This window comes from Rhea pennata, chromosome 19, assembly GCF_028389875.1.
Source record: "Rhea pennata isolate bPtePen1 chromosome 19, bPtePen1.pri, whole genome shotgun sequence".
Classification (NCBI taxonomy): Eukaryota; Metazoa; Chordata; class Aves; order Rheiformes; family Rheidae; genus Rhea; species Rhea pennata.
In genome coordinates, this window is record NC_084681.1 from 10,691,195 (window position 1) to 10,703,372 (window position 12,178).

Sequence of the window (12,178 nt, forward strand, 5' to 3'; positions counted from 1 at the left end):
TACCCTTCCGTGTCCCTCCTTATGTTCATCATGGGCATATATAAGATGGAGAATGCATAATGCATTTCATTTCCTCTTAAGTTATTTCAAGGTGAAGTTTTTCGCTGCTTGGGAACAAGCTGGGAGAGCGTTAGACTGAAGATCTGAACCAGGTCCCTGGTTCAAGCCCACGCTTCAGCAGAGTGGTGTGTGGAGGGATGCTTTTGGGGATTGGACTAGATGTCTCCAGAGGTCCCTTCCAGCCTTACCTATTCTATGATTCTGCACTACAAAGCTCCTTGCTACTTCAGTCATTTGAACTTCCTCTGGATACCTCTTTTCTGGGGTCACTGGAATTTCAGGGAGGGTAATTTTGTCCCACTGTAACTTTCAGAGGTTTCAGGCTCTGATTGTCCTTCTGGAGATTCTGTTGTGCATCCTAGGAATCATATTACTCTTGAAGTGCCCAATTATCTTTGCATAGTCCTGCCTGCAGGTGGTATATACTGCAAACAGACACCTCAGTTTACAATGAAGATTTTCTAATGTTTGAGAAAATCCTTTCTGTGTTGGCAGGTTCCATTCAAAGTATAGGTGAAATTGCCTTTTGTATATCCCTGTGCTTCATCATGATTGTTGCCGCTGCCTCACTACCATCATAAAGTTTGCATAGTTGTCGTTTCAAGATCATAAACAGCAGAAGGAACATAAACTCCCTGTCATTCATCCTTCAGACTTCATTCTTGCCATTTCTGTAGCTAGCCATTAGATACAGAAAAACAGGCATTTCTGTACAAAGAGCGTTGAAGTACATAACATACTATGTCCAAGCCTACTATTAGGCCAGCAGCAATGAACTTCCCCTCATTGGAGCTCAAAAGGTGACAGTGGCATCACTGAGCCAGATCTTGATCCATTCAGTCTCATGAGTGCCCCATCTTCATCTCCACTGGCAGCATACACTTCACCATAGCTTGGACATCTGCAATTGATGCAGTGTTGAGTATTTCTCGTGCTGTCACTGTCTGCATGGAGCAACTGGAGACTTATCCTGAGGTAGACATAAACTGAGAGTGAACATACCAGTGGACTGTCATCTGAATTTGCTCAGTGATAATTAACATATTTTGAGATGAGCACATCCAACTTGGCTTCCTTTCCCACAGTCTCTCTGCAGGTTGTGATTTCTGAGATGGAAACTATGCAATGACAAGAAGATTCTGGTTTGCATACTCTTTTGCTGAGCTGATGAGAGGCAGGATGTAAATGTATCCAAGTGTACTCCAAGCATGAGGAGTCTGTAGCCTTAATGTGCGTCTACTGTCACTGTAAACTGCACATTTTGAAGAATTACAGTAACTGGTCAATAATCTGCCCTAATTCACAGGTGTTTAGGATTTTCAGATAGTGAATTCTTTATTATCAGATACTGAATGCTCTTCAGATTGTATTTTGTGATGATTTTTTGTAGTCTGCTATAAATCATATACCTGGTGTCAACTTTATTAATGTTGAATAGAATCATAGAATGGTAAGGTTGGAAGGGACCACTGGAGATCATCTAGTCCAACCCTCAGCACAGCCCTTTATGGGGATTGAACCCACGACCTTAGCATTAGCAGCACCCGCTCTAACCAACCGAGCTAAACCTGCCCCTGTGTTTATGTTCTATTAATGTGTGTTGGTTTATTAGCCTTGGAGTTTTTGGCAACTCTGGTTACTTGAGGCATAGTTTTAGTACAATCTCGTTTTGTCACAAATGGCTATAATTAGGTTAATTAGTCATGGCTTCTATACAGCTTATTAGCAGGCTAAAATCTCATTTTCTTTCATCAGAAAGATTAAGTGCTGTAATAAATTGTTTCTTCAACAAAGCTTGAGCAAAGTACATTCCAGATTCATATTTCACATACTAAATGGAATTTAGCGTTCTGTCTAATTTTTCATAGGAACATTGAAAATACTTCTGCACAAAGAGCTGCACTTGCCAGAGGTTTCAGGCCAAGATAATTGCAAAAGAAATCCAATATTGATATTTGTGGCCAATTCTGTACCTCCCATTTTGGGCACATTAACTGTGATGAAAACCTTATTAGATGTTGAGGACTCTGGGCATACAAACAGCCTTGTACGACTTGGCTTATTATTTCTTATTGTTACCTGATTAATAATGTATTCATGCTAATAATGTTTTGCAGTTGTGCAACTGTTTTCAGCCCATGAGATTGATGCATATGACACGCATTCAAGATTTAATCTTCCCGCTTCTTTTAAGTTCAGCAGATAGCTTTATGGAGGCAGAAATGTGCCATTTTTGCCAGGGAAGCTCAGTCTTTACTACTGAATGATGAAACCCAGGTACCTCTCTAGAAGGGCACAACTTGCAGGGAAAGATAATATCTTTTATCAGATCTGTTGATATACTTGGAAAAAATAGGCAAGTTTCAGGCTTATAAATACTTCTTAAAAGTCTAAAGCAGGAACTGGATTTAAGCTAGATCCAAGTTGAGAAAAACCTGCTCTGAGCTTAACTTGATTCTGTTAACCAGTGAACCAGTACAAGAGAAAAGGTAATACCAGTAGAGCCACTGTAGAGGCACATTTGTTAACTCTGGACTAAGGTGAAATGTTAGCAAAGGACAGTCATTAGCCTTAGTGCAAATACTGCCTCTGGGTCATTGAAGGGTTAGTTAAAAGCAGGAAGGGGAGAAAATAATAACGTTTAATTAATCTAGGGTCTTTGCTGAGTTTGTGGCTTTAGGGTTCAGTATAGTTGGTCGTATCGGCTTTCAGGCTTGTCTTGCGCAGGTGTTTAATAGAGATCTCTTGAGAAGTCAACAATATTGTTTACTTTTAATGAGGTTTTCTGTCTTTTTTTGTGTGCGTGAAAGATTGTCCATTTTTCCTTGCTGCTGGTTTACTTTCCCAGCAAATGTGTGGCCTCACCTTCAACCACAGTGATACAACGATGCTACTGCTTGAATTACACAGAGCATCAGGCCACAGCCATGTGCAATAGATGACTTGGATGTTTTTGTTGCAAGATTGAACTTACTGCTCTTAGACTTAAATGTAACAGTGTAGCTGCTTTATTCTCCAGGTCTTTCCCTATCTTTTTCTTTATTCTCTACCTGGAAGATCTCCAGTGACATGAGATGAATATGTTGTTTCCTTGGGAGAGGCTGGATGGGAATCCCACTCACAATTACCACCATATTCTTACACCCTGAAGTAAGGATGGTCTGAATTGATGCACCGTGGTCCCTTCAATCCAGGCTGAAACCCAATCTTCAGTTTTCCAAAGGGTTAGGACAGAGATCTCATCTTATGATTCTGCTCTGAACAGAGATATAGAAATAATGCCGTCAGGTTTTATGTCAGTTGAATTGTACAGTCTGCCTCTAGTCTAGTAAATAAAGTAGGCCAGCACTTGTTTTCTGGCCCTGACAGCAAATGACATAGTACAACTTGAATCTGTACAGCTAAACTCCTCTTGCCCCCAAACCAGTGATTTCATATTAGTGCAAGCAGTCCCCGGACAGTGCTAAACCCTGGTTTACGTCCAGACTTTGTCTGTGAGCAGGCTAGTTGGCCAAGGGCAAACATGATCCAGGGGCCATGCTAGCAAACACTGTGGATCTTGGTGAGCCAGTGCCTGAAGCCATATCCTGGACCTCTTCAATAGTCACAGATTCAGTATCGGATTATTAGATAAGAAAAATGTGTGTTTTCTCCTCATTTTAGTCCAGAGTTAATATAATCTGCCCATCAATAGGACTTACTAGCTAGGCAAACCTTACATTCGGCCTAGTTATGTCTTCTGTTCAGCAACCAGTGCAAAGAATGAGCTTGTATTTCCCACAGGTTCAGGAACAGTAAATCACATTTGCCTAGAAAAGAATATGTGAATGTCAAATACTTCTGTTCAGGAGCATCACCGCTGTCAGTAAAGCCAATGGTCATGACCATATGGCCTTTTGTGCTTTGTTTTCATGGCTATCTTGATCAAAACCAGCCCTTTTTAGATGTTACTGGAGGAGCTCAGGCCACTAGACTGGCTCAGGATTGCATGAATGGATTTCCCTGTGCCCCAGTGATCTCTTGCTGCTAAATTCTCCCATGCTCTGTCTCCCTCTGTGCTATGCACATTTGGAGAACCCCATCCATGTTGCCCCATGGTCTCCTGCCTTCAGCAGAACTACATTCACTCATTAGCTGTGTGTGCAGCTGGCTTCTTCGTGTCTTTCTGCACTTCAGCAGTGTGTTGCCGTGAGCTTGGTACAGGCAATTCTCAATCTCCTTTGTGCAGATACACATTTCCCAAGTCTGATTTTTCTTTGTGATATTTTCCACAGTGCCTCTTTATTGCTGAACGCAGATGTGTCCCATAGGATAAGTGAAGCTAGTTAATATACAGTGAGAATACACCTGGCCAACTTGGATTACTTCTTCATCCCAATCATTTCCCTCATCTTTTTCTGAAGAGGAAGAATTTTCATTATGTAGATATGAAAACGCTACTGAAAGGGCATTGTTTAATAAATGTGATGTTGAATAATGAGCTCTAAATGCTGAATTCAGCTTTCAAGGAGGAGAACAGCAGTAGACAAAGTAGTATATTAACTCCATATTTATAATTTTGCAGAATGCAGATGATAAGATTGTGTGTGTGGCTTATGAGATAAAATACCAAATCATATATTTTACATTTAAGAAAACTGGATTTTCTTGACAAAGAAACAGAAAACTCTCTTCCAACTTTCACTTTATATACTTCTTAGACACTTAAATTTTTCATTTTTGTCAAAGATTCATTGTGACACAATCTGCTGCATATATTGTGTTCTTTGCACATCAGCAAAGTTTTTTGATCAGGCTGGTCAGATATGAAAGGCTTGCAGCTCAAAGCTTTCTGTGTATATTCAAAATTATTATTATACTAGAACATCATAGTCTTAATTAAATCTCTTCCATTAACTCCATTCTTTAGATGTACAGTACATCTTTGATCGGAAACACAGATTACGATACTCCAAAGTGGATTTATCTGTTTGCATCTAGAAGTTTCCTAAGGACGTTCATCTGTCCTCGCCATCTCTCAAGTCTCAGAGAAATATTCTGAATGTCTTGCAAAAACATTACTTGAGAACGTTTGGCTTTCCTTTCTTTTTTTCTTTTCTTTTCTTTTTTTAACATGCTGGGTAATGATCTGATGTTTATCTGCATCCTACAGCAGAAATTCTGGTCACATCAAATATTTAAAGATACACTTAATTCTTTTGATTGCAGAGTAGAAATTGGTATTTTCTGGTTGTCTGCATGGTAGTATCAGCCTCTGTCCTTCTCTTTCAATCCACTCTTCCATGACATGGAATTTACTGTTCAATGATCATTTTGAGTGGAAAATTTTTACCACCTGCTAAACAGAGAGAAAGAGAAGTAATTGCTACCTCAGAGATATCTTTTAGATGTCATTTTATTGAGACATCATGTATCTTTCAAAGTCATGTTGCTCAGTTTAAAAAACTAGAAAAGATCAGTTACAGTACACCAGTGAAAAGCTGAGAGTAGGCTGTGGATCCAGGAGTGACTGCAGAGAGATCTGCTGACTGAGCTCAGAAAGCACCTAAAGGTGTGCAGGCATCCATCCCGTTCTGGACACAATTTACTGCAGCTAAATGTGGAACATTTTTTGGAAAGGCAGTGAAGACAAATTGCTTGGATTTGGCTCCTCTTTAGTTCTTTTTAAACCTAGATTAATCATAAAGGGCCCGTCAGAACAACAGATCAGACAGATGTATCCGGGTTGATGTCAGGGGCCTGAGTGCCCCAAGAAACTCTTCAGCCTCCTCCTCCCTTTCTGTCTGCCTGCGTTCAAGGCCAGCTCTGAGGCAGTGCCACCATTAAAGGTATCAGCCCACTGCTCTGAAAGACCTGAGTAAGAAAGAGCTGTGAGAAGCCTCATCAGGGGATGGATACATAAATATATGTATATTTATATGTGTACATACATCAGAATATGGAACTTTGTGCCTTGAGAAAACCCTTCAGCAGGCCACAAGCTGAAACAGATACTCCAGCTGAGCCATCCCTGCCCATTTGCTGTCTTTTCCTGCTATGGCTCTAGGAGTTTGGCTGTACGTTGGCCTATGATGATTTTCTGCAATTTATGACAGCCAAATCTAGGGGACTTTTCAGAAATACAGAAATATCATCTCTCAGGTGTCATCAGGAACCCATGGCCAGCTGCTGGTTCTGGCTGCATGTCCCTGACTTGCTAGAGCACATCAAGGAGCGAAAAAGAAAGGTGGAGAGTGTGGCTTATCGGAACAGCCTGATTTTGCAAGGCCCATTCCCAAAACCATCTGAATAAAGCTTGCAGAAAGTGCAGGAGATGCGTCAACGTGAACCCAGCTGTGAAACAGTTCAGACCAAATTGTGAAGGTTTGCTGAGTGGCTATAAACAATTAGAACCTAAAGATAACTCCTAAATCCCATTTCCACTGACCTTTCCTATCAAATGGAACTGTCAGTAAGAACATACTGGCAAATATGGTTCATACGCTGAAGCCTCTGCTTTCTGATTTGTGACACATTTCATTGGGCATTTTCCAAGAAAAAAAATAGCGTGATCTGGCTCATCACTCCTCAGACCATTTCTTTGATCCAGCTACAAAGTGTCTGTGTTTCTGATACTCTAGAAAGGAGGCTTTAGGTAAATAGAAGAATGTTTTTATATACTGTGATGTCATGACACTACATGCATTTTAACCCCAGTATACTTTAATCGTGGGGAAAAAGCAAGGAAGCTTTTGAATGAAGACAGGGGCATAAAGTGCAGTGAGCTTGTCAGTCAGCTTTTATAAAAGAAATGAGGAAGGTTAAAATAACATTTTTGGGCTGAGAACTGATTGAAGTTTGACAAACCCATCATGTCTTCATTTTTACCTTCAGTAGAGATGTCCTCATGAGTTGAATAATTCAAATAGCATAGCTAAACAGAAAATAACACCTTCAGTGAATGAATAATACAACCCAAAACCTAGTCTGCGAAAGGTGGTAAATAATCCATCTTTTCTGCACTAATCCTAATTAACAGTATTATTCAAAAGGAGTAATTCATCTACCCATATGTCTACTTTCTGAATGATCCAATCCATCAATTCCAGCTGGATGCAGGTTCGACTTTACTGTCCTTCCAGGAGCTGTGTTTATCCAACTGTTAGGATGCTGTTTTTTCTAAAGAGATGTGGGCTACCCACAGGAATGAATGAAATAAATTAATAATATTTGCAGAAGCCCCTATAAGCAGAACCTGAGATGCAGATGGACAGTGTAAGGTGTTTAGAAGGTTCTTTGCAAATGACTGAGGTGGTTCCCAAGTACTGGGCATTTATGAAGCAGTTCTGCTTTAAGCCAGTTGCAAAATTTCAGATATGAGCTGCTTTAAGTGATGCAAGCACATCTACCAGACAACCTGGAACGCTGAGTTATGGTGAGACTTTTCTACACCTTCCTGGTAATCCTATGTTCCTCAGGCAGGTGGGTGAAGCACAGCTCCAACATGCACAGGGGAGCTATAGGAACAGCTTCATAGCTTGAACATTCTGAATTTCTGGAGTGTTCATAGGCTTTAAACCTAATCCTGATGCTCCTATTGAAAGCACTCAGTTAAACCTGGACAGAGCCCAGATATTTTGCTGCAAGCCACCCTAACATTTGAAAATGATTCCCCTTCACTAACCTTGGCCTGGTTTGCTATAGGCTTATCTTTTCTGAAGTATGTGTCCATCACTGCCTATGCTAGGCATCCTCCCTTCCTATTTATTGAGACCCTGGCAGCTTCTGTAAACGTTGTTATCAGGATTTTTTTTTCAGAAGTGAGTAACTGCATGCTCAGTCACACATGTTCTGAGCACTGCCAAAATTTTATTCATGGAGCATACTCTAGTTAAAAAAACGCATATAATATATATATTATAATTCATAAAAACATGTCTTGTTACCTATTACAAGTAAGATCTTGACTAACAGTTGGGATTTAATCGTTTCACAGATTATTACAACTGAGAATGTTTAACATCACTTTTTTGACAGTGTTGTTAAGATGTTTTTTATAGAGACGTGATGTTCAGTGTGTTTTTTATAGTCTTTATATCTTAAGTAAAGTTTTTTTTTCTTTTTTTAAAACAAGATAGATAAGGGGGTGAGACTGAAAGTATGAATGAAGTATAACCTGAAGACTCAAAAAGTAACTTTGAAACTTAATTTAAAAAAAACTTCACATTTTTTAGTATGAAACCAATCTCGTGGTTACTGGGGAACTTGTTAAATGGATAGTAGATGCTCAGTCTGGCAGCACTGATTTTACTTACACTGATTTACTTTCCACATTATTTATGTCGGGAAAGAACATGTTAATGAGGATCTGTTTCAGCTTCTCTTGCCCTAGAGATGTTCTTAAGTCTGATGATTCTTGCAGAGGATATTTTAAATTATGGAAATAGTTTGAAGTGCAGAACTTTTTAAGAATAGTTTTCTTCAGAGCTAAGGGGAAGAAAACATGGAGGTAATTTCTTTCTGTTTCAGATTTTATAAAAACTTATTTAACAATGTCTGAACTTGGGACCAGTTTTGACCGGATAGCGTCCTTAGAATAACTGCCTTCAGTGATAAGAGCAAGTGTTTTCCCTAATGTACAAAAGCCTTTTACAGTATTTCTGCCACTAGAAGATAAATTATATGCAGTAGCAATGGCACCAGAACTTTGAAGTTATTCTTTTCATTAAAGGCTTGACCCATCCTCTGGAGGCAGCAACCCAGTGAGGGGGGAGTTGAGTGCATCATTTGTTCTTAGTTCTTGCCTGCCTGGAACTTCTCCTTGTCCCTCTGAGACATTGTCACATCCTCCTCTTCAATCTCTTTGCAAGAATCCTCTTTCCTTTCTGGCCCCTGACTGACTCTCTGAAGTGCTCTGTGTTAGAGATACCATGTAAGCACACCAGCAGTTGCTCAGCAATGCCAGCTAATTATTATTATTATTATTATTTTTGTCTTGAAAATAGTGGCTGATACTCATTGTATTTCCTACAGCTGCGGGGGGAAGGAGAGTGCTTTGCATTTGTGAACGGGTGAAATTCAGAGATCTCCTGTGACATATCAGTTCCAATTTAAGACTGGTTCTGACTTACATAAGGTACTGTCAGGAAAAATCAAAGTGATGAAGAAAATTGTCTGTGCTTCAATGAGTGAAAAAATCATTCTTTTTGAGAAAGCAGTGATCTGTGCGTTGGCGTGAAGAGCCCTGTTTTCCTGGAGTGGTCCTATTCTGAGACATAAACTCAGGGCCTTCCTATTTCCAGTGACCAGAGATGATTGTAGTGCGGATTGCAAACACGGGAACTGATGTCCTTCGACTTTTTTAGCCACATTTCATTCTGGTCAATGTTTCCGTCTTTTTCTATTTCCATGACAACTCTAATTGACAGAGATAGTCTCCATTCTATTGGCAAAAAATAGCCACACTACCTAGGTTTGTGTGTAGTACCTATCTGCTATCCCAATGTACCATTCACGCTTTCACTCCTGCTGCTTGGAAACAGTGATATATTACTGTTGGTCTAAGATTCCTGGAAAATTTCACAGTAGTGATATTGAAATGCAGTTAATATTCACAAAAAGATTACCAATTGAGATTTTCACTGCACCAGCTTTTAAATAGTAGTGTCTCATTAATGCCATCAGTCCTAATAAACACAATTAAAATAGTCAAGTAATGAAAATTCTAGTATTAATTTATATTATACAGAGTTTATACTTGCAATTAGATCTTTCTTGATTCTGCAACATGTTGTTCAGGGAAAGAGAAACTATCGTCTCTGATTACGTCTGTCATTTTGTAAGAAGAAAGCAATTTTTCAGAGTCTTCCTTGTTAGCATCATCAAGAGATTTCTCAGAGCTGTAGCAGCGCAAGTTGTGAAGTGATATTTTAAGTTAGTCACTTCAAAAGTCAACAGTGTTAAAATGTTTTATATAAGCACTTGCACTGATGAATCCACTGAATTCAGCATTTGTCTTTGTATTGTGTTCAGCTAGGTGAGGTGCATCAGAAATATTTATTATTGCTGCAAGGACAAGATACCAGATCAGAATGTAGAGTGTTGTTCTTGTTGATTTCGGTTTCTTATAATCTGTGCTCTGGTTTCTGATTTACCATAGAAAGTGAGATGTAGCATTGATTTTGGAGCAAGTGCTTCTATTGCTGAAATTTCTCCATGTGTCAGGGCTAATCCATGCATAAAAACAACATCATTTGTTGCATCACTACTGTGTTCATGCTCTTCTTCATGAAATTCTCAGGATCCTTGGGATTCTGTCTTGGAGATGGTCAGCTTCGAATCAAGCCAATCCGTGTTGTAGCTATCAAGTGGTACTACAAGTGCTCTGCTCTTATCTATACCTTTGTGGCAGTATTGATGAAACTATGTCTTTACACAAGGCTTCCTTTGTTGCAATAGCGTCTATAGTAATATCTAGAAGTACTTCTGTGCCTTTCAGCATATTGGGGACATGGGGTCACCCTGGCTGCATGGTGAAATCTCAGTGTGGTGGTGTCACAGACTGTGTGCACAAGACTAGGGAGATAGAGAGGTGTATGCAAAAAGGAACAAGAAAAGAGAAAAAAACTGCATATGTGTAAAGAAAAAGAACATGAATATTTCAACTGTGAAAAACCTTTGAAAAACAGTTTTGGACAACTGTTTCTGGAAAAACAGTTTTGGTGCAACGTTAAACATGCCATTTCAAAAAGCAGTTTTTACCATTCAATGTTGTTATTTATGCTACACAGTTCTTTTTGCTTTTGTTGAAACTCAAGGAATTTGCAGATCTGCAGCTTGCAGGAATGCCAACAGTGTGCTCTTCTGTCAGAAGACATCTCAGAAATGCAAGATGTGGAATTTCTAGACAGCTAACAATAGCAAGTACCTGCCACCTGAGATTCTGTAATCTAGCTTTTAAACTAGAAAGCAGATTTCCTTCTGCTTTAGATTATGAAAAGCTGCATTATAGACTATGCTGAGTGTTTTCTTCTATTATGCCTTCAAATCTCCCATGTTGTAGTGATTATGTTGTAAGTGAAAACACCTAGTTGTAGTATGTGGGCTCACTGGTTGAGGAACGTCGTTGCAGTGATGGTGGGAAAGAGCATCAGGGGAAGGCAAAGTGTGATGCAACTTGATTATAGAGTTAACATCTATGGGCAGCCTTGAGAAACATTTCAGTTCAGAATACGTTTGTGGTGAAGTAGGATGAAGCACACAGGTAGAGAGGGACTGAAGAGGTGCAGCTTTCCTCCTGCAGAAAACTTAGGCAGACACCTTCCACGTGTACGAAATATTCCTCAGTCACACGCTCCTGTGGCCTTGGCAATGGCCCAAGCAGATTCCTGTGCCTGTGACAACATGCGGACAGCAGAACTGCGAAGAGCTGAACGGGCTCTCTCATCTTGATTGGGTTCTGGCTCTGGTTTCCAGGCTCCAACTATAATTCTTCCAGTGTAGCAAAACATGAACAACTAGTAATGTTAGAAAAATTGTTCAGGGGCATGTTAGGATTGTTGTTCTAAAGATGGCTCCTGAATTTTTCCAGACCCTCTCATCCATGGAGGAGTTCAGGAACCTGGATCGGGACATTGAGGGCTCTGCAAAACGATGGAAGAAATTTGTTGAATCTGAGTGTCCTGAAAAGGAGAAATTCCCCCAGGAATGGAAGAACAAGTCAGCTCTGCAACGACTGTGCATAATGAGAGCCATCCGACCTGATCGTATGACTTATGCTGTCAGGTGAGGGCTCTTCTTTACTGTCTCTATAATAGTGTAGATTTTAAGGAGACTTTGGACCTGTATTTTCTAGAAAACAGAAGAAATGCAGAAATGTGTTTACATATATTTAATGTAGAGTATGAGCACTACAAAATGTTTTGCTATAAAGGAGTCTCTGCCAAATAAATTATTTCTTAACTCTTAACTCTCCAGTGCAGTAAACGCACTTCATTTAATTGGAATTTCCTGCTTAGGGAGCCCTGTTCATCAGGATTTCTCCCCTGGAACCGATTTCACTCAAATATTGCTAATCGTGATGAAAGTAGTATAATGAGAACAGAGTGAGGAGCAGAAATGCCTAGTCAGAAATGGACAT

At 39.7% G+C, this 12,178-nt stretch overlaps 1 protein-coding gene across 1 annotated transcript in view; it reads left to right on the forward strand.

Moving 5' to 3' along the window:
• The window catches only part of DNAH9 (dynein axonemal heavy chain 9), a 213,611-nt gene that overhangs the window by 148,303 nt on the left and 53,130 nt on the right, over positions 1-12,178 (forward strand). Inside the window, exon 60 of the mRNA XM_062592116.1 lies at positions 11,630-11,823. Within this exon, the coding sequence (XP_062448100.1) occupies positions 11,630-11,823 (194 nt within the window). The remainder of the gene's footprint in view (positions 1-11,629; positions 11,824-12,178) is intronic.